At 45.3% G+C, this 22,992-nt stretch overlaps 1 protein-coding gene across 2 annotated transcripts in view; it reads left to right on the top strand.

Moving 5' to 3' along the window:
- Positions 1–22,992, top strand: part of NRG1 (neuregulin 1) — a 305,370-nt gene that overhangs the window by 108,910 nt on the left and 173,468 nt on the right. Inside the window, exon 1 of one of the 2 annotated variants that reach the window (XM_075136292.1) lies at positions 14,231–14,573. The exons of the other annotated variant lie outside the window; for it this stretch is intronic. Within the exon in view, the coding sequence (XP_074992393.1) occupies positions 14,354–14,573 (220 nt within the window). The 5' untranslated portion in view covers positions 14,231–14,353. Of the gene's footprint in view, positions 1–14,230; positions 14,574–22,992 lie in introns of those variants that run through there. 2 annotated transcript variants of the gene reach the window in all.

The raw sequence follows: 22,992 nt of genomic DNA, 5'->3' as shown, positions 1-22,992 counted from the left end.
ATCAGATTGTTTTTGAACTCCATGTAAACCTTTACCATCCACAATATCCTGTGGTAAGGAGTTCCACAATGTAATTAGCTAAATGTTGTGTGAAAAAGTAATCCTTTTCATGTTTGAAAATAATAGGGGTTGTGTTTGAAACTAAGCCTTTCTGGTTTTACTGATGCTCCTTACTTCAATAATTTCCAATCACCTTCTCTGTTCCACTTATGTGGAGCGCATGGGACTCCACCACATCCACCAGACTGCACGTCTTCAACTATCTGTCTTGCTCTTCTCTGTATTTTACCCAGAGCAGATGCAGGGACAAGGACTGCACAGGTTTTTTAAAAATGTGGCTGGAAACTAAGTTTGGCAGAGAGATGTTCTCTGTTTTCTTCTCTTTCCATTCCCAAAGGTTCCTAGAATGGAGTTTGCACCAGCCCTGCTGTGTGCATAGCTATCTATCTGAAACTCAGGATCTCATCCTGAGTGGGGATAATCCATTGAAACCCTGTCCCTGCACTGGTAAAGGTTAATGAGGGTTTTTCCTCTGTAATCTTCCAACCCCTTTACCTCCACTCCTCTCCACACTGTCTGCTAAGTTGAGCTGGCTTCCAGGAATACTCCATTGGGGTAGTTCACTTCTGCTCTCATGTCCTTTCAGTCTTGCCTAATGCACTCCAAACTTTGCCCCTCTTTGTCCATGACACTGTGATAGCACAACAAGGACTACGCCCCAATAAAATACTTTTTTGTTTTTTTCTATTGGACTGAAAGTTTTAGGGCATCTCTGTATGCCTTTCTTTCTGCAGCCCTACTGGTTGCTTTGGGCTTCATATTTACCTCAAACACTCGAAAACTTCAGCTTTTGGAGTAACTTCCTTCAGCATGTCTAGCTCCAAGAAAGGTGAGAGGCGTTGAAGGGCTGGAGGGGAGAGACTGTGAAGAATAGGAAAGAGGGGGTGAGCCATCCCCACTGTGCATACAGTAATCCATAGCCCGCGTTACGGTGGTGGTCAACCTCCATGGGCACTGTTTCAGAGACAGTAAAACGGCTACAGCACGAGCTGTGAGTCCATACATTGACGTTGCTGTTACACTGGGGGTCATCTGGTGCCATCCCAGGGCAGAATCTGGCCCTCTGGGCACTACTGGGAGTTCAGTACCAGTGGGATCAAATTGGTGCCATCTTGAATCAATGTCCATGAAAAGGGAACAAAACCTTTTCACTGTTTCACCTATCCCAGAGAGCGCTAACTTTTCTGAAAGTGAAGTGATTAGTCCAGCACAGTATAAAACCCCCACTCCATCTTTTTTTTCTTCCTATCAATGACTTTTTCTGTGGCTGGTGCAATGCCCATAATAATATTCTCTCACTGATCTCTGTGAGCAATAGATCTGGCCCTTTAGGTTTAAATTGGTGTGGCCAGCCTTCCTCAAAAAGATTGTGGCCTGTGGCGTGTTATGGTATATGTAGAGCCACTTGCTGGGGCACCCTGTCTGTGCAGCCTGGCAAAAAGGCCAGAGCAGGTCGAGCATGTCCCGTATCCTCTCTCAGACTGGGACCACCTGACTTTGCCAGCAACACAGCCTGAAAGGGACAAACAGACAACATCTTGTGTCGTGAGTAAAGATCTCAGATAAGATGGTGCTTTGCTGGAACAGATTGCTGGAACAACATCTGGCATTTTTATGGTTCTGCCACAGCTTTGATGTGCTTTCCTGAACAAATCGCTTGATTGCATCATGCTTGAGTTTCAATAGGGAGTCATTAGAGCGACCCTCTAAAAGCTAGGAATTATTCCAATTAAACCAAGGGAATGGTGCTGCTGACAATCTTTTCAAGAACTGATGACATTTCTTGGAGGTGAACATTGTCATTTGCTTGGTGGTTACCAGAAGGCATTCATGGATGTTAGAGCTAATAGTAATTAATTGACCATGTAAAACCACCGATGACTGAAGAAGCTGACTCAGATCCCACCTCTATGTTTAAACTTGTCTGTAAATTCTTCACATTTTTGTTTGGTAAGAACAAAGATAAATTGCTTTAAATGTAACCACAACCTGTAAACACAACATGCAACGTCTGAAGGATGGGTCAGGTTTTCTGTTGGGTGAGTGGGTGCAGCTTCCAGACTGAGGTTGAGAGGTTGGCTCAGCAGTTTCCAAGCCAGAAGTGGGGTTTTCTGCAGAATGAGGAAGAGCAAAACAGCTGTCTTAAGGCCAAGGGAGCAAGCTGACAAACTAGAAGAAATGGACAGGCAAGGGCGAACATTTGGAATGTTCAGGCTCTTAAAAAACATAGGGGAAATGGGGCAAAAGACAGGTTTCACCATGGCCTTCAGTCCAAAATGCAGACAATTAAAGTTTTTGACAATATCCCCCTAAACAAATGAATGAAAGACAATAAACACCTGGGAATAGGAAAGCTCTCTCCTCTTGAGCAAATTTTGCAATTGTACAGAGGTATTGGAGCCACAGGAGACTGAACCCTCCGCCCCAAAATTTCAGACACCAAGAGATGCTGAACCCCCACCCCCAGCACCTTTTAACTACGCAAAATGCAGATGTGTCTGACCTAATCAGATGCCACCAGATAGGCACAGACAAACACTGGTATTAGATAGAGTGCATCTGTGTGCTCTTTGCTGGTAAAGTAGTGACTCCAGGATATTGGTACTTTTATCCTCCATCAGTCTCCTCATTGCATCCACCCCATCCAGATCCTCAGACAGCTCGGGCTGCGGTATGTGGGGTCAGCCTGGGTGCTAGGGCACTCACTTTGCTGCCCCAAGGGAAGTCACAGTACAGAGTTTCTTTCTCTGCGTCATGTTTCAGCCTGCCAAAGCCATTAGCTTACCTGAGAAACTATGGTAAGTTCGGAAAAATGCCATTTCAAAACTTGGCCTGCCTTCCCCAGTTGTTCACAGGGAACAGCATTTGCATTTGGTTGCTTTGCTGATCCTTAACGGTTTTAATTTTACTACAGCAACTCTTGCTAGCTAATTATTCTCTCCGAACTAGTTCAGCTTATCCTCTAGCTCTCAGCACTTTATTTGGGGCAGTCACTCACTTACTTATTTTTGCCAGAACACTGGGATCTGTATCAACGTGACTTATTATTTTCTTGAGGTGTCCCTGACCATCAGACACTTCATCAGATACTTTAATATCTTTTGCATCCTGTTGCTGTAGACAAGTCATGCACCTGCTGGACCATCTGCCGTTGCAGACTGCAATTCAACCCACGCACACAAGAGATTTCTTTATCCATTACTTTGCACTTTTTAAAATGGTATCTGTCTGTACAGAGAGGCTCTAGTGAGGTTTCAAGGTGTTTCAGAAGCACAGGCAAAACCTGATTTTTTCCTTGCCATTAACTCTGAAGGACTGAAGTTCCACCTCCAGAAGTTGAAAGGAGCACATGGGGAAACCAGCAGGGCAGCGTGGCATGCTGAGCGCTGTTCGTCCTGCAGCCAGGGAAATGGGAGGCCTGAGACAGCACGGTGGCACCAGCCAGCCTAGCTTTCCAGGACTCCAGCACAGAGTGGGGAAGTGCTGGGGCTATTGTCCTTTTCCTGTCAATTTTCTTGCCTGTTCCCCACCTTTGCCTCATGCTCCATTTCTTGCTCATATCTATGAACGACACTGAAAAGCCTTGCTGTAATCATCTGGCATTTGCATGAATTTTTGTTATGCTGGGGTTTTTTTTCTTTTTTTTGGCCTGTCACAAGTCAGCCTGTTGAGGAGTTGTTCTGTAGGTTTATTAGGCAATCTAGCAAAATATCCAGCTTTCCATCATGCTCCCAGAGCTTTGCATTCACAGGAATACTTTCTTTTCCAATTTTCTTGCAGTATAGGCTGAGAGTAGAATGCCTCTGGTTTGTTTTGTTGCATACATGACCCTGCATCACTGAAAACCATACAGCTGAGTTTAGTGTTTGCAAGTAAGTCAATTGTCTTCTTGAATTTCTTTACCCTGTGTTCAGTCTCTGTGATGTGGCATTAATTTCATTTTGGATACATGTTGTTTCATTGCCTGCTAACAGGATATTGACAATATTGCAATATTGGCAATAACAGCATATTGGCAATATTGAAAGAGAAGACTTCTATTACTTGCTGTAGCTTGAGAGAAGGCAATTGCAGGTGTTGTTTTGGTAATGTACCGTATTGGAAGTATGCATTCCCCAGGGATACTTTTCTTGGATGACTGACTTGTTCAGTCTCACAAGATCCTTTAGAGCTGGTTTTTTTTGGACAGTGTCCCTGGGCAACTGATACCTTGTGAAGAAACTTGACAAAAATATCTTCTCTTTGTTTTCTCTGTGCAATATGTTGTTACTGCTAGCACTGTTGTACAACCACTTGATGTGAACACATCAGTTACTGGTGCACCCCAGAATATTTCATGGCACTTTTGCCCCCTCCCAGGTTTCACTGACAGGTTCTTACCAAAGCATCAGGATTTGGTCGACTGTATTCTCTTTGCTGTTGCTGTAGAGTCTTTTTGTCTGGAAATACCATGCGATTAAAGTGACAGACATAAGGAATGCTAATAGGACGCTGACCATCACTTACCTGATGCAGAATGAAACCTGGCAAAAGAAGGAATAACCAATACCCCCAACAAAGAATAGAGGTCGGTATGCACCGGAAACAGTGGCTGCTGTCAGTCCCATTATTAGGTTCAGACCCTGGTTTTGGTTATAAATATTACCTTCCCATCTCGGAACATAAACTTTGTGATTTAGGTGACTAGCCACATAGCTGAGATGGTGACTCTAGATTATCAAGTTCTCTGCAGCAGCTGTGATGAATAGTTCAGGAGCAAACTATAGGATTAAATGGGTTTGCATAATGGGCCAGCATAGAGCTACACATAGCAATCAAATTATCAAATAGCATTATCATATTCTCCCTTATAACTGACATATCTGCAGTCTTTCTGTGGGTTAATCATGAACAGACAAAGGTCTGAGCTTGTGGAATAGCACACTCATTGTCGATTCTAACTCATGAATAAGCTTGCAGGAGGAATTGCCATTAAAATACATTCTTTCTCTCCTTGGTGAGGTGATCCCACAACTTTCAGTGCTTTACTAGCAAGCTGTATAGGACTAGTACATTTAGGGTAATTGGATTCCTGTCTTGGCTCAGTTTTGGATGTTTTATGAGTCAATTAAAATCACTTGAAAGAATTTAGTGGCACAGGCACCACACATTTTATCCCCTGACAACTGAGTTCCACATTGTTTTCCTAGGGATGGGATTAATGAAGGTTTTTAAAAAACTTTGCCCCAAAGGGAAGTACCTAGGTCCCAGTTATTTGTATTTTTAAGCACTGAAATTTGGCAGCGAGGGCACAGCTTGTAGGAATTTTTCAGTGATCCAAAAGAACCCTAAAGTGTGTTAAAGTACTGTGTTTACTGGGATCTGTGTGGCCCCACAGCACCTCCTGAGTTCTATTTTGTGCGTGTGTGTGTGCATGTGTGTGTACAACCTGAGGATCTGGAGAGAGTTCTGTCTAAAGAGTATTTCAGCAAAAGTTTCATCCACAGAGGAAGTCACACCAGCCTGATTACATCAGGGCACTTACAGTGCGGAGGGTCTCTAGCTTGACTCCCAGTTCCGACTTCCTTTAAAAATGGAGGAATTAGTCAGCAAACAGCAAAGCTATTTGCTATCTATATGTTTTAAATTAGGGCTCATCTAGAAATAGTCACGATGTGTTAGGGACAAATTTTCAGATGTGCAAATCACCATTTCCATGGCTTCAAAGGAGCCATGCTGATTTTCCACCCTCAGGGATGTGACCTCTGGATTTTTCTTCAACTTTCACACTATGTTCACTACCTTCCTTACCACACCTTTTGCCAAACAAAGCTATATTTAGCTCTTTGTCTGATATTTTATGCTGAATTGAATTTTCCCACCACCACCAAGCAACCCATAATACCTTCATTCACGATTTTACAAAGCCATGAAAAGAAAAATTAGATCTTTTTAAAGATCTTTTTAAAATGTAGTTTTAACTTCCCCTTGGCAATCTTTTAATAGGTGTACAGCTTGGTAATTTCTGATGCCTCAAAATGAGAAAATAGGAGACAGTGACCATGGGGGTCCGGTCACCCTAACTGTGGCAGAAGGATAGGACTTCACACCATGTCTCTACACTTGTGGAAAAAAATGGCAAGTAATTAGTCTGGAAAGAAGGAACAAGTTCCTATAAACAGCTCTGAACAGTGCTCACTTACAGATTACTGAAGTCACCACCTGCTTTTAGAAATATGATGAAGCCCCACGCTAACCTGAAACCTTAGGCACTGGTTAAGTTGCATGCAAAGCATAAGAACACAGAACTGCTCGTAGTGGGTCAAACTAAAGTCCCATCCAGCTTAATATCCATTTTCTGACAATGGCCAGGAGCAGGCTCCTAAAGCAGATTACAAGAACTTGGCATGTAGAGAGCAATTTTCCGGATGTGTGCTCCCAGCCTCTGTCTGTCAGCCAGGTACCTTGTTCTTAGGATAACTACAGAGGCCCAGGTGTATTTGGGGTGCATTTTTTCCTCCCCAACGGTTGGCAGGGCTCAAAACAGACAAATACACAGTTTTTGCTCTGTCCTATCTGAACCCCACCTCCACCCCACCCACCAGTGCACTGCGTTTAACTCAATTTCAAAACATTATTTTTTGAGGCTTGAAATAACTGGATTTCCCTGGGCTTTAATTTACCACTTGACTAGTTTCCTATTTATTCCTTTCGCTTCAATCCTTATTTCACAGCACGAAATGATACCCCTGCACACCATATTTCTCTTTTTGTGGCAAGCCTACCAAAATTATCTTCTGCTTGGATGTGATGGGAAGTGCATGCAACTTTCTGAAACAACTCAGGGAAAAAAACGTATTACTCATAGAAAATTCTCAGTGAAGGTTGCAGCTGAGAAACTTTGATAGGAGGAATGGCATACCAGGCACGTTTTACCTGAAATTTCACTTACTTAGAAAGGAAAGGGCATGAAAACTTTCTGAAAGAACAGTCTTTCCCATTTCTGAAAGGTACCTAAGTCTGTGTCTGGCTTTAAGCAAAGGAGTTGCCATAGAAATACTACTGTGCTTAATATGACGCCTACTAAATCAGGGATTTAACCAGGGACACTGTAATTAATCACACAGGTTTTTACAGCCTGAGCTAAACAGTCAAGACTTGCTAGATATAGACATATATTTCTTACACAGATAAGGCACAGCAGGGAATCTTACCACTGGTTCAGACTTTAATTAGACACATCTTAATTATCTTGCTGGATGAAAGACCCTAAAACAAAGCTGGAGTGACTGTACATCCTCTCTAACACTGTATTTATTAATTTTTGCTTAGGATGTAAATAAGAAGAGTTATGGAGAAGACAAAGCCCACACAGAGACGTTCCTCTCCCCACATGCAATATATTTTTGTTTACTGCTGCTCATCTAACCCATTTTCATGGGCAGCAAAAGGTCTGATTGAAACATAGCATTTCTGAATTAGCTGTGGACGTGTGTTTGTGTGTGTATATATACACATGTGGGGAGGTATATGCATGGGGGAAGTCTCATCCTTCATTTTGTATATTAATGACAAAATGGATCCAAACAATCTCTGCATTTAGCAGGAGGCCATTTAGCTGAGCTCTCAGTGAAATCCGCACAAAAAGTGTACATCTGCATACCTGCTCTACGGGGCTAGACCTGTTGGTATGCTCAGACGAGAGATTACCCTCAGTCAGTCCAGTCGCAGTTGTCCCATCACATACTGGGCCAGAGACAAAGAAAACATGGTAGTGATCAGAGCGCTTATTTGAAAGAAAGGGTGGTCCCAATTCCAGTTCCTGCTCTCCTAAGTATTTCACCAGTCCAAAATTTTTGGCCAAGGTGCCTCAGAGCCTGGCTAACTCCTGAGAGATGTGCACTTGCATCTCTTCAGACAGATGAAGGAACCGTCAGGTTTCTCCATCTTGGGGAGAGGACATTTTCCAACACTGGGCTATTAGCACAAGCAGGAGGGATGGAGTCTGTCCTTGTTGCAATAAATTTCAAATAGCATCTCCTTTTTTTCTGGTGTTATTGTTTCACTTTGGGGCTGTAAATGCACTTCCCTGCACGGAGTTGAAAGCCTCCTAAGCTTCAATGAGATATCTTGTGTATTGTTAACCCTTGGCTAGCTTCTTGCTTAGCAGACGTGGCAGTTGTGAATCCCACTATCGGTCACTGAACACTCTTCAGGCTCTGAATGTGGAGCCTGCGTGCCTAATTCAGGACGTTTTTTTGATGACCAGATCATTAAGACCTTGGAGCTACAAAGCTGAGAGTTGCTGCGTCAAACCCCTCTCAGTTCCAACTCCTTTTCCCCTTCTGTAAAGAAAGAGGCTAGTAGCATTGCCACACAGCCACAGGGGTGTTTTGAAGATGAGATATCTTGGACATTGCATGCCATTGAGATAATCTTATGAAGAAGGCTGTAACAACCTGGGGTGGCAGTGCAGGCAAAACACACCCCAGCGTGCTTGTGCTGCACTGATTGATTCCAAAGGGGAACTGTTTTCTTCACAGAGCCTGTGGAGCAAAGACAGCATGAAGTGGAGCCCTTGGGGACCCATCAGACTAGCCAAGTGATTTAGTCAGGGACACCAGGATAATAATGCACCTTGGTTAATTGCACCCTGCCGGGAGCATCATTTTTGCTCCTGCAATAGAGCAGGGATGCAGGCTGGTGCCTGTGCTCTCTGTCCGTCGGCTTACTACAGGACAGGCCAGCTTGTTGTTGCAGAGAAGGGGGGTCACAGGGAAGCAAAGAGGGCACAACTCCACCGCTCTCATGGTGGAGAGGACCACACAAGTTATAGACGTACCTATGCAGCTCGATGGCTCAGAGACAGAAACAGCTTTACCAAACCCACCGGGCAGAGCGCAGTTTGAGACTGCTGACCATGTGGGTGCAAGCTTGGAAGCAGTTGTGACCAAGATCCCTTCTGAGATGTGTCACCACAGAGGTAAGGAATGTGTGCTGGCTGTGATGGGGCACAGATTAACCATGGATTTACGCCCGGATTGTGCCAGTCTAACTCAGAAAGCCTGTTGGTCCCTTGTGAGTGCACCAGGACGATGGGGATTATCATGCTTGGCCACTAAAGTCTTGCCCACAGTGAGGAAAATCAATCTGGATCCAAAACAGATAGGCATTTAATGTGAATTTGTTGAACCATATTAAAGCTCTGTTTTGGCATTTTTAATCAAAAGTGCTTTTAATGTTCTTAGACTTCATTACCTCACCAAGTGAATTGGTCTGAACTTAATTTCAGAATTTTTAGACTTGAATGAGAATATCCACCCAGAAATTGAATTAAGTTTCAATATACACTTTAAAAATTATTTTGGATTCATTTCCATGAGAACACGATGTGTGGACTGAACTCTGATCAGTGGAGTTACACCAGTGAAGTGAGAGAGCTGTCAGTACTGCTGGCGCTGGAGGAGTGTCCTGGTTTCGGCTGGGATAGGGTTAAATTTCTTCCTAGTGCTGTGTTTTGGATTTAGTATGAGGAGAATGTTGATAACACACTGATGTTTTCAGTTGTTGCTAAGTGCCCTCCTAGTCCAAGGACAGCTCCCGTGCCTACTGACTGAGCTAGGTACACAAGATGGGAGGGAACATAATCAGGACAGCCAGCCCAGCTGGCCAATGGGGTATTCCATACCATGTGACGTCATGCTCAGTATATAAACGGTAGGCGTGATCCAGGAAGTACCGATCGCTACTTGGTTATCGGTCAGCGCGGGTGGTGAGCAATTGCATTGTGCATCACTCATTTTGTATATTCTATCATTATTTATTATCATTATTCTCCCTTTTCTGTTCTATTAAACTGTCTTTATCTCAACCCACGAGTTTTTCTCACTCTTACCCTTCCGATTCTCTCCCCGTCCCATTGGGGGGCGGGGGGAGTGAGTGAGCGGCTGCGTGGTATTTGGCTGCCTGCCAGGTTAAACCACGACAAGGAGTAACTGCCAAAATTATTCCTCTTAATAGATTTTCACTTTCCATGTCTTTTCCCTTAGTTTATTTTCAGAGACTGTATCCTTGGTCATAACTAGTGATGTTTTTCAGGAGTGTAGTAGCCTGTAGAAACTTTGGCCTGGTATGTTTTTGAGGAAGATAAAGCTTATGCCCATTAATTACACAAAAATATTTTTTCATACATCCCACACCAAACAGCATCAAGGTCTTGCACATTTATGGGGCTAGCCGTTGTGACTAGATAATCTAGAAGTTCTGAAACAGTAAAAGTTAAAGTATCCATTGCTCTTGTGATGGTTTCTCGAACTTTCACGAATTGAGTCCATAAAAATTGTTGGTAAATTGGAGGCTATCAGGTCTTGTTTGTAGCAACGTGTATACAGACACATTTACAAACAACTCTGAAATGTGCCATTTCCTGAAAAGAGACGTTAATGGGACGTCATCACCTGTCACAATTGTTGCTGTTGCCAAAGAAGTTGGTCTGTCAGCTTGACCTTTAAACCACTGTTAGGATACTTTTGTGTAATCAAGATTTGCATCTTCAAAATGTCAGTAGAACAAAAGCTACTGTTGTCCTGACTCAGCTGAGTAGCACTCAAAGACTTGGTGCTTAGCTGCAACTTCAAGTTCAATTTAAGATAAGAATGTGTTTTATTCCCAATTATGGTTAGGATACATCTTTACCATGTAATTCTATCTATGCTGATGTTTCTTCCTCTTTTCTTACCACCAATGGAGTGGCCACAAGCTGTTTTGATGTTTATGCAGGTTGTCTTCCCATTTGTCTTTATGGGCTTCCCACCTGTCTTCCTTTAAAAAGGAACACCAGATCGAGAAAAAGAGAAATCCTCAGTTTAAGAGAAGCCTGAGAATAGGGTTAAACATGAACTTTATTAATTCAGGAACTGAATTTGTAAATGAGTACATCTTCTGTAAGAAGAAAAATAAAAGGTCTTAAAACATTTTACACTTTCTTGGTAAGGCATTGGAGTCTCAAAGTAGTTGTAATTAAGCCCCTTTTGTATGGCCAGTGTATTTGTAAAAATGAACATAGAAGCAAAAGCAAATCAGACTGTTGTAGTTTTATTCAACTGTTTGTTACTCTGGAGCACTCTTTATTTATTTTTGTTTACTGATCTGTCTCTTTTGCCCTGCATTGCATTTTGCAGAGATGTTTATATAAGTGAAAAATCAGACTTAGCAGCATTCTGCATTCACTTCACGTGATGTAAATAATTGCACGAAGTGCAGAGGCCCAGAGTAGCCAGACTACCAACAGCTAGATGAGCTTGGGCATAGGCAGAGCTTAATTTTTATGCTGAAGAAGCTGACATGGAGAGCGCAAGGAGACGAATGAGTAAAAGCTCCATACACAGTTGCTACCTGTGTGTCGGTGACAAGTGGGCAGCTCTCCTCTATCTGTCCTACGATTAAATGATGCACACGGAAGTTTGACTTCTGTTCCCGGAATAGCTGTGTAATTTTTATGAGATTGTGCAACATGTCTGAGCTATGGTTCCCACTCCACTGAAATGATGTAAATAGTTGCATCCCTCTATTACAAGAAGTCCAAAGTGGCCTTTGGATGTGGGAACTGATAAAGTGCTTTGAGATCAGTAGCTTGGACTGTGCCGTAGCAGCTCAAAGATTGTTGTACATTGTGCATTTTCTGACCGGTCTCTGATAAGCTCACTCTCTGCCACAGTTCTGCAACTAAGGGGGGCAAACAGCTGTTTTAACATGGTGTTAAATCAGCTACTACCCACTGTGTTGAAGTCTCACAGCTGGCGACGCAAAGGAGAAGAGACACTCTTACGTGCTATAAGCGATACCTGCTTCTTTCTCATCAGTGTATACAGGAGTAAATCGCACGCTTCCTCTGCAGATCTATGACACATTGTCTAAAATGAATGATAGACTTCCTTCTGGGAATAATAGGCTTATTTCTGGGGCAGATTTCTGGTATGTTTTCCCAAGAAACTTCCCATTTCTGACAGAGAACGTGCCAGGGAGGCAGGAATCTGGCGTTTCATTTTTAAGCTTTCATATTGAATGCATCCTCAGGTTCCTGGGGTCTTCTCACAGTATCGCACCCTCAAAAAGAAAAGTGTCTTTGGTGGGGGTCGGTCCTGTGTCCTGCTCATGGTGCTTCGATGCTGATAACCCTCTGGAATGACGGTCTAATACTGACAAACACGGCGTGAAGGTAATGCTTATCTTGAGCATTTAGATCTTGCAGAGTATGGAAATCCAGGTCATATGGAGATTATTTAAAAGTACACTTTGTTACCCAGCACAGTCCTTACATTTTGCCGGAGTAGGCTCCCTCCTTGCTGAGTAGTGACCCCTTAAGGAAAAACCGTGCTACTGCCACCGGTAATACCTCTCCATCGCCAGCTATACCCGTGAGATCTGTTTTCTCTCCCCGCACTGGATGGGGCTTATTCCCTCATTTTCAGTTCGGCAGATTTGAGAAAGGATGTCATAACGCCGTGTATCAAGAAATCCAAAATGTTGCTGTAATGCATGCTGTCATGCAGGCATCTTCTGTAACTTTTTGTATCAAGAATTGTACTCATGTCTTTTCTTTTTCCCCATGGTTTGATTTGTTCACTGATGCTGAATCACGAGGCCACTTAGGAAGTCTATTTTTTTGCCTTATTGTTTTGTAGTCGGTGTTGTTCACTCCTCTTATTTTACCATGGAGACAGAACTTACACAAGCATTGGGGTTTTTCTGTTTGTTTCAAAGTCCAAATGTTAAAAAACCCAATATCACTTGTTAACCACTGCTTTCTTCAACAGCTTCTTGCTCTAGGAGAGTATCTTGAAAAAATTGAACCTAAAATTGAGCCCTAAAATTTTCAGCCACAAAAGATGATGAACTCAGTATATGTTGGGTTTGGAGTGTTTTTCTCTTTCGAGCTTGACTCAGGAAGATTTTTTGAATGTTTTCAATCAAACAATAATGAAAAACAATTCTATAGCATCTTTTGTGCATGCTGATCATTGCAAATGTTTTTGCAGCCTGAGGGCCATGCAGAATAGTCTCAAGAGAAGGAGGAATCATTAAGAACTGCTAAGTAGCAATCCCACTTTTAGGCTCTGATCCTACCTGTTTTTCCACGATGCATGACCATTCCAAGAACACAGGGAAAACCTTCCATTGTGAGATTTCAAGTAGTTTGTGCAGATCTTTTCTGTAATTTCTCAGAGTATTGCGTTTTCCACCTAATGGTGTAAGTGCATCTCCTACAGATAATGGTTATCTGCCCCAGCGGGGAATATGGCTCAAGTTATCTGGGCAACTATACGGACAGATTCTTGAAGTTTTCTGGTGATAGTGGAGTTCAGTTTGGTGTATTTGCACTGTTACCAGTTATTTTAAAGCTGTCCCGGGTATGGCTGTATCGGGTGCAGTTTCATTTATGAGCTGCAGCAAAGCTTTACCTGACCAAGTCTCTGTTGTGAGAACTGGTGGCTCTGGCATCAGCCCCGGGAGAGAATACAAAAGTAGGAACGGACCCACGCTGAGAATATGGACTGTAAGCGCGACCTCCCTGCGGGCAGGATCCCCTTGCAAAGCACCAGGTGCGGGAGAGCACGCTAGCCTTGCAAATCCCCCTTCCCTTGAGCAGCCGCCACCGCCGGGGGGGCGGCACCGCCGGTAACCCCGCAGCAAGCCGCAGCTTAAACAGGTGCGTAAATGGGAGCGCGCAAGCACCCTGAGGAGCCACCGCAGCCGCACCCGCCTCTCGCTTTCTCCCACTCGCGACCCCGCGCCGGGGCCACCCGCGGCCCCGGGGAGAGGCCCCGCGCCTCTCCCCCGCGGCGTGCCCGTGGGTCGTCCGGCGGCGGAGCCCCCCGCGTCCGCGATGAGCCGCGGGCTTTGCCGACCGGCGGGGCGGCATTAGGCTGCAACACCCGCCCCGTCCTGCCCTGCCCTACCCCGCCCCGCCGCGCCCCGCCCCGCCGGGGCCGCGGTGCCTGCGCCCTCCCCGGGGCTGGGGCCGCGGCCGGGGCCGCCCCACACCCTAGGGCCGTGCAGGCTCCTCCTGAGAGCAAGCGTGCGGTGCCCGGGGCGGGCATTAGTAAGGCGTGTGCCGAGGGGGTGTGGATGTGGGCTGGAGTTTATTATTATTATTATTAGGAAAGAAAGGGAAACGGAAAAAAAAAAAAAAAAAGGGGGTGGAGGAGGAGGGAGGGAGGTGAAGGGAAAAAAAAAAAGGCCCGGAGAGGAGTTTCCAAAAACTTCCAAGGAACTCGCTGCTCCAAGTCCCAGGCGGCGGCGGCGGGCAAGAGCGATGCTGGAGCCTCGGGCGCTCCGGGAGCCGACAGCGGCGGCGGCGGCGGCGGAGGGGGCGGCCGCGGGGATGGCGGCGGCGGCGGGCAGCGCAGTGGTGGCCGGAGCCGGGGTGGCCGAGAAGAAAAAAGACGGCAACGGCAGGAAAGGGAGGAAAGGCAAAGGGCTCGGCAAGAAGCCCGCTCCGCCGGAGGAGGGCGAGGCGCCCGGGTCCGCCACAGGTAAGCCCGTCGGCAGGTGCGGGGGCCGCCCTGCGCGGACCCACCGCGCTCCTCCCGCACCGGCGGGGCCGCACGCAGCGGGCGCATCCCTGGCGCCCGCCGCCGCCTGTCCGGCCTGGCCCTACCCGGCCCGGCCCGGCGGGGCTGCGCGCCCCGCGGCGGCGGTTGCTCGCCGAGCTGCCCCGGCCCCGCGGAGCGGCGGAGGCGGCGGCGGCGCGGCCGGGAGCCCCTCGGCTGTCCGACCGCGGGCCGGGCTGCCGCCCTCCCGCCCACCGGCCGCGAAACCCTGAGCGGCTCTCGGCCAGCTGTTGCTTTTTTCTTTTCTTTTCTTTTCTTTTTTTTCCCCCCATTTTTTGGAGGACGTGAGGCTATCTCTCCTATTACAAAACACGTTTTCGGTCCCTTCCTTTCCCCAGAAATCACTTAGCTGAGTTGAACAGATAGCAAACTTTCGTGTGGGGTATTTTGTCTAAACTTGCAGCTATTTACTCAGGGATGAACAGAGAGGACCTTTCGCTCGCTTAGCAGCACGTGTTGTTTCTCTTACGCCTCCTCAGTATTAAGCGCAAGGATTCATGTCAGTGATACCCTCGTCCTTTGGAGGTGTCCACATGCAGGACTCTGGATCGACCCAAAGGTAGGGTCACAGCTGAGCACGCTGCCTCACTCGCTGTAGTTATTTATTTCTGTCAGCCAAACGCCCCAATCAAGGTCAAGACTCCTAGCACTGTACAAACACATATGAGCACATGATGCTTTTCCTAGAGAGTTCGCGTAATGCTTAGTTCGCGTACTTTATCAGAAAGCCTACCGGTACATAGAGATGCACTTAGCTTTCTGCAACAGCAGTATGTAACTGGGGTTATTCTTTATCTATTTCTTTGAATTCTTTGTTGTTTGTGGGAAACTGTTTTAAAAGAAGCCTGTGAAAAGCAGAGTCAAGTTGCCTGATTTGGGCTTTTTTTTAGTTTGGGGTTTTTTTCCCTCTAAACAGCCAAATAAACAGAAAGCCCAAAAGGGTAAAACTTTCTAAATATACCTATGTTAGTTTTGCTAAGTGCATCATGGCCAACATGATGCTGCTCTAGACTTTAATCATCAGCCCATGTGTGATTCAGCAGCAGCAGGTATCCCTTTGGCCTAATAATCTTTACAAACTAGCACTGCCCAATGCATCCTCTTCTTCTCTATGTTTCTTGGAGACTCAGCTCACCCATCTTCTGCTCAACAGTGGGTGTAAATGAGTTTCAGGTACAGCAGGGGAGATTTCCCTTATTACGCTAAGCTAGAGGACAAACTCTCCTTTTGACCTTCTTTCTTTCACTCTATTGGGTTTTTATAACGCTGCTTGCTGTTACACCATGTGAGCATTGTAAGCATCTCCTGCTGAAACTAACTGCCTCTTGGAACATTAAAACCTCTGGCAAACTTACCCGTTACAGCTGGGCTGTTTGAAGTGTTTGGGGTTTTTTTTTGTTTGTTTTTGTGGTTGACATAGAAAACAGGAGGACAGTGACATGTTGGAGGATTTGTGACAGGAAAGCTCTGTCGAGGAAGCATAAAGGACACACAGATTTTCTGACTGTGCACGCCTCGGAGTCCCATGGCGTCCCATCCCATTCTTGTAGGAGAGCTTTCTTTTTCCTGCTTTGTGGACAGTTTTCCGTCTCCAGTGGAGCAGGGTTACTGCACTGGAGGAGCTGGGACGGTCTCAGGAAGCTGGGGCCAGTTCTGTGCAGCGTGCGGGGAGGCTCTACGTGCCTTGGGCTGGGCACTTGTGCCAGTGCTGAGGGAGCAGGGAAAGGAGCTGTGAACCACAGGGGATAATTTTTGAGTAATCCAACCAAGTTGACTCTGGGAGAGTCAGAGTCAGAGATTTTTGGGAAGTTGGTCTTCTTTCTTTGGTGGGGGGAGCCAGAATAACAGTCTGGAGGATCCATGCAGATATATATCACCTAACATTTAGGTATCCATGTGTATTTAATTCCCACTTCTGGTGCTGTGATCTGATCATGTCTGCCACAGCGAGAGTTTTATCTGAAAATCTGCAAGGTGGCAAGTGTAGATTGAGGTTCACCAAGGCAGGGTTCAGATAATGCCTAGCTCCTAAGGCTTTGCTAAAACTTCAGAGGGCTCATGTCCCTACTAAGCCAAAACGTGCCAGTGTCTGAACCAGAAAAAGTCCATTTTTCTGTTAAGTGCTTACCTCCGTTCTCCAAAGTGCCAGTATGTTTTTGTTGGTATGAAAGAGTACCGCCTTCATCCATACCTGACATTATTAGCCAAAAGTTGCCTGTGTGGGCAAGAACTGAGCATTCTTCTATCTTATGTAATTAAAATCCCACTCCTTCCAAGATGAGTGTATGTGGCAGGGTAATTCACATGTGTAGCTAATCCATACAGTGTTTGCAGGTACAGTATCTAATAGAAGAATGAAATACAGCATAAGGCATCACTGTACACTTGACTCACAATACAATAATGTCACACTGGCGATGTTACATTTATAAATTTTATCTGATCTGTTACTTAAGGATATTTTCTGTTTTGGGGGCACTTAGAACAAGAACTGATATTTTAGAAGAGAAACAGTAGAAAAATTGGTTGATATATGTAGCAAGAGAGCAGTTTTACATTTCATGCAATGGGCTTTTATTTTCTCTGTTCAAGCATATTAGAGCTTGGATTAATGAGTTGGCTACACATGTTGATTAACAGTACTTTCTAGGGATGTTATGAAGGCCTTCTGACTTTGGTGGGACCATGACTTCTCCTTTTTGCTAATACAGTTTTGCAGTCGTACCTGATGATAAGTTGGTGTGTTTAGGATGTGCTGTCTGAGAGATTATGAAACAGTTTTGCTTTTTGGTTACCTACTTTCTTAAATTGAATTATGTCAGGAATTGTCGTCATTTCTGCTGTGTTCTCTGCTGTCAGTAGTTTGCATCTGCTCGTGGTCTTCCTTCCATACGAAAAACAGCAGCTTCCAGCCAGTCATCAGTTTTAAGAACTGTGCACTAGCACAGAACTCCTTAGCAGATCTTGAGTTTTTTGTTCAGTGCTGTGTTTTCTGATCGTAGCTTGTCTCAGTTTAGTTTGCTTTTGGCTGTCGAAGTATATCACATATCCCTTCAATCTTGGGTCTGGAAGCATTATTGGTAACTTGTCACCAGGTTGAGAATTGGCTTTATTATTTGGAAAAAAAGTGTATGAGAAAAGGTTTCTTTACTATATTCTGTCATAACTTATCTGGGAACTCCAGAATTACTGTTGGAGTAGGAAGTTAGAGCTGCAAAAAAACCTGAGCAGGTTTGCTCCTCTGCTCAGTTGCACAGTGGTAACACAGGAAAAACCATCTTCATGTTTTCCATTGCCCAGGTGAAATCTGGGCTCTGTTACAAAAGTTTGGGGAGGTTCATGTTGCTATGGTTTCTTTGTCACTAAAATTATGTAGAAGAACGTTTCCCCGCCTCACTTCAAGTGGTCTTGAACAAACTGATTCTCTCTGGCTTGTGTCAAGTCCAGAGCGATTGCATCTTCCTTCCGCAGGGCACTCTGGGCCGTGATAAATACAGGGGTGAAAAACTGGGGAGAGAGTACTACAAATGGACAGAAGCTTACAGCTTTTCTCTAAGTGATTTCACTGAACTGCTAAGCCAACTGAGCATGCAGACAGGCTCAACAAATCTGCCAGCAGGGCTTCCTAGGACATCGCCGGTGCACTGAAAATTCATCCAGCCTGGGCAGAGAGAAACTAATGCAGGGAAACTGAGGTTGAGAAGCAAGGTCTCCAGACCTTCCCCTCACAGAGGCATGGCTCCTGACTCAGGGTGCTGTTACAGCAGGAGCAGGGAGGCTGGGACAGGGCCCACTGTGTCAGCCCTTGAACCTTCTGCCAGCCCAACCTTAGTGTTGAACCACGTAAGCTGGTGCTAGTGAAGTGAGAGAAAGGAATCAGCCCAGGAAAAACCCCTCTGTGAAAGAGCTGTGTTTTGGTAAATAAAGTGGTACACCAGCACGTCAGCTGCCCAGCCCCTTTGTCGAGTGTTTGCAAACATCTGGGGGAATGTGAGTTTTCAGGTGGTTTCTGCTTAGCAGAGAAGATGAGGGAGAGGCTGCTGGGCTTGAAAGGACAAAGAGTGAGAAGACATGAAGTATATTTGAGAAAAACTTCTTGATGGGTGCAAAGACTGACACTGCTTGCCAGAGCAGTGAACTCTGTGGCTATGGGTTATGTCAGCCACTCTCTAGTTCAGCAGCAGTGCTAGGAAGAGCAAAGCTCTGCAAGAATCTGGTGCAGAAAGACAAAGTTGGTGGGGGAAGAGGGAAGAGCAGCAAAGATGAGTCCCAACCATCATTTCAGTGAGGTGACCTCAGCAGCATTGTTCTGAACACATCTGCACTTGCAGAGCCTGGAGAAGGGAGGCTGCGGTCATTGATATACAAAATAAGCACCTCCTGGTGAGAAATTTAATTTAGACTTAGATAAAATGCCAAGAGCTTTGAGACTACGTGATAGCACAAAGTTCAGATGAGATGAGTGTGACTGAGCATCACCTTTGACTGCATCCTGGTAGCAGGCTTGGTTGATGGAGGAAGAAATGGTTTTGATCATACTAAAGACCAAGTTTCAGGTCAGGGCTTGATTGGGAGGCTTAGAGCTCAGTCTGAGGCTTCCTAAGTTTAAATTGATATTCAGTATTCATAAAGAGGGGTCAGAAGGCAGGTTAATATTTTAGCATGAATTGAAGACAAGAGCCTTGGACATGGCATGAAAGCTGTGGTTTCTGGTAAAATTTGTCCAATTCTAGAGGAAAACCATTGCTTAGAAGGAGTGACAACTTCTTCTGGTGTTTCCAGGCCAAAATATTTATGCGCTGCTGGTATGCCTATACACTTTTCTGGGAGGAAAGCCTCTCCACCTGTGTGCGATGCCTGAATGCTCCAAACATTCCACACAATCTTCAGAACAATTTTGAGAATGAATCCTTTAAAAAGCATGCAAGTGTGTTCATGTTTTGTGAATAAATGAGATTAGTCACCATTCAACCTTTTTTGACTTAACACTACAAGTACTACTTGACTGTAGCCATGGGAATGCAAATAAAATTGTGAGGACATACCAGTACAGTTGTCCAGTAAATACTGCATGTGTATAAAAAGACATTCCCCCTGTGAAATAAATCCAGAAACTGTTCTGAACTTTGCGCAAATATTGATAGCTGGGGAAGGCTGAACAAAATTTTTATCTTGGGTATAGAAATGCCAAGATCTGCTAAGCTATGCAAGGATTTTAAAACATTAATCCCTGGCAAAGCTTGTGAGCTGACACTCAAATCTGAGTTTGTCTATTTGCAATTGTGGGCTTCTCTTCTTGGATTTCTGGAAAGGTACTAACTGAAAAAGGAAAAAAAAAAGTTGAGTGAAAGAGTTTGAAATAGCTCTCATAAGTACAAAAAAAAAAAAAAAAGGATCCTATGCAGCTGATTTTGCAGAAGACTTCAGCCCTCACTATTTGGGGCAGCTCACTTTTCATCTCACCTACTGAATCAAAGTCACGGGGTTCTCAAGAAAACTTCTTGGGTGCTCGGTTCATGAATGTCTAGCCACAAAAATCACAGAGGAGCTACCGAGCATCTTTGACAATGGATCTACTTTAGGCACCTAAGTGGCAATTTGTTATTCTGAAAGTAAGGCGAGCTAAGTGCTGAACGGTGGAAAACTTTCTTCCAAGCATCTCCCTTCCCCCACTTCCCCCTTTTAATCTATCCGTAAGCATCTGATAGTCCTTTGAGTCAGGTACTTAAAACCAAGAGCAAAACAGTGAAGAACAATCGTGTCGCAGGGTGTCAGAAGCTCTGGAAATGCTATGAATTCTTACCAAATCAGTGTTTTGTTAACATTCCAAAAGTAACAAGAGTGAATGTGCCTTTAACAGTACTGATAGTTTATCATGTTCCGTTATGATACAAGAAAACAAACCAAGTGTCAATATTTTGTGTGAGTCATTCTAGCTGTACAAAGAACTGCTTGAATGTGCCTAAAGTGTTTCAGTTAACCCTCAGTTGCTCCCTCAATTACGCAGAGTCCTGGGGTCGGCGGGGGGCGGGGGCAGGTCCTGTTCCAGCCCGAGAAAATTTAGAGTGAAAGGCTTGCATTTGAAGTGTCGGGGCTACAGGCGGCGTGCAGCAGAGGCACCGCTGAGAGGGGAGACATCTCAGGACCGCGGTGCTCGCATGTGGCGCTCGCGGAGGCGTCTGTGGAAGTGCTGCTTTAAAAATAATGAAAATAATCAACATAATAATGAAAGGAAAAAATATCCGTGGGTGACCTGAAGGGAAAGGAAGAGGGGCTTGAGGAGGGGTGCCGCTGCCGGTGCCGCTGCCGCTGCCGGCGGCGGCCGCGAGAGGGTGCGGCGGGAGCGCGCTGCTGCCCGCGGTCCCGCGGCAGGTAGGGGGTAGGGAGCTCCGGACCCCCGCACCTTCCCCGCCTCGGGCCCCGCACGGGGCGGTGGGGCGGCAGCTGCCCCGTGCCCCAGAGCTGCGGGGCTTTGGGCTGAGCCGTGTGGGAGACTTATGGCATGTTTTTCAGTCCTTTGGCTCTGTGGGTACTTCACCAGTATCAGAGGGTGATGCGGCGATGGTAACTTGGAAAGCAGTCTGCTGAAAACTAAAGGAGGGGGGCTGTTAAGTTGTGCTGAAGCTCGATGGATGTGCAGGTAAACTGATAGAGAAGCAGTGAGTGTGACTTAGGTCCTGGCAAACACTCATCTGATCTCATGCCATACGAGTATGAAATCATCCAGCGTGAGGTCACAGGGACGTTCACGAGCATGCTTTTCTCCTTGTTTGCTTCATTCTTTCCTTTCGTCCCACACTCCCTCCCTCCCTCGCTTCTTCCCTTCTTTCCTCCTTTCCTTCTTCCTTTTCTCCCTCCCTTCTTTCCTCCCTTCCTCATTTCCATCATCTGTCCTGCTGTCCTTCTTTTATGCCTCCCTCTCTGTCCTTTTCTTCCTCCGTCCTTTTCTTCCTCCCTCCCTTCTTTTCTCCATCCTTGCCTTTTATTCCCCCTTTTCTCCCTCCTTCCTTTTCTTTCTTTTTTTCTCTTCCTCCTTTCCATCCATCTATCCTTCCTCCTGTGCTTCCCATTTGCTCTATTTCTATTAATGGACAAAAGACAATAAAAGGAAAATAAAGCAAGGTATTTCATAAGGGACAGATAGGGATCTTTAACATAACCTCTTGTCTGGAGTAACTGCTAGTGTTTCATTTATGCACAGAATACTACTTGTGTCTGTTTTTGCATTTCTGGTTGTGTAATTTTCTGTGGGAGCATCAGATTTGGGGATAAATCGACCATGTTATGTAGTTTGTTCACTGCGGGCCATTTGACTCCTCCTAGCTCTTGACAAGGAATCCACAGGCTTCACAGGTCAGGGAGGAAGAGAGAGATGTTAATCCATTTGTGACAGTTCGCTTGGGAGCCTTTCCTCATTCCCTCTGTGCATCTCTTTCTCAGGTTTTATGAGCTGATGGTCCTTCCACCTCTGTAAGCAGGGGGAATCCAGGTCAGGCAGTTTGGGCTTGGCATTCAGACTTGGAATCAGGCTGAGCCTTGCTCAATGCCTTTCTCCTGCATTAACAGCTTTCATTTCACCCCTGAGTCAACCACATGCCATGTCCTATGGCTAATGGTTAATCCCTTCAAAGACAGTTACGGAAGCATGAATGCATACTCAAGATCACTAAACAGAGTCCTGGTAACATCCAGTTGCAGAGGTGATTGATAGAGGTTGTTCCCACTGCTGTTACTGCCAGAAGAGTTAAATTTTAAATCCAATATTGGGAGACTCTATGTGTGTGTGTGTGTGAATGTGATATTTTAGCAGGATTGTTGGCTTCTACAGTGACAAACTCTTTAGTTTTCCTTTGGGGAAGTCCACTGGACTTTGAAAGGAGAAAAAAGGGGCTGTTCTGTCAATGCTATATTGCACCTGTATATGAAACAGCACTGAAAACTGCTCTGAGTTATTGCATTATATTTGGAATGGATGCCAGTAAATGAAACAGGGCCCGTTATTCTGTGAATATATTTTTGCATGTAGCCTTGAATTGCACCAAATAAACTGGTATTGTTTGTGTCGTCATAGTCCTTCGAGGTCTAGCTGAAATCTGTATCCTTCAAATTCCCCTCCATGGAACAAGCTCAGTCTTGAGGAAGCTTCTGTTGCCTAGGAGCCTACAGTCTATGCATGTCCAAGGTCACACCAAATCAGAGTCTGATCCCAGCACAGAAATCAAGTCTCCTGACTTTCAGTCTAACCTCTTTCTTCAAATCACCCTGTTTCCTGATGTATGGCCATTCTAGAGATAAGAATAACGTACAGGTAATACAAGCCTGGTTTTTGGTGTGCAAAAAG

This window comes from Calonectris borealis, chromosome Z (genome assembly GCF_964195595.1).
Source record: "Calonectris borealis chromosome Z, bCalBor7.hap1.2, whole genome shotgun sequence".
Taxonomy (NCBI): domain Eukaryota; kingdom Metazoa; phylum Chordata; class Aves; order Procellariiformes; family Procellariidae; genus Calonectris; species Calonectris borealis.
Note: the sequence above shows the minus strand (reverse complement) of the source record. Positions and strands in the feature narration are given on the sequence as shown.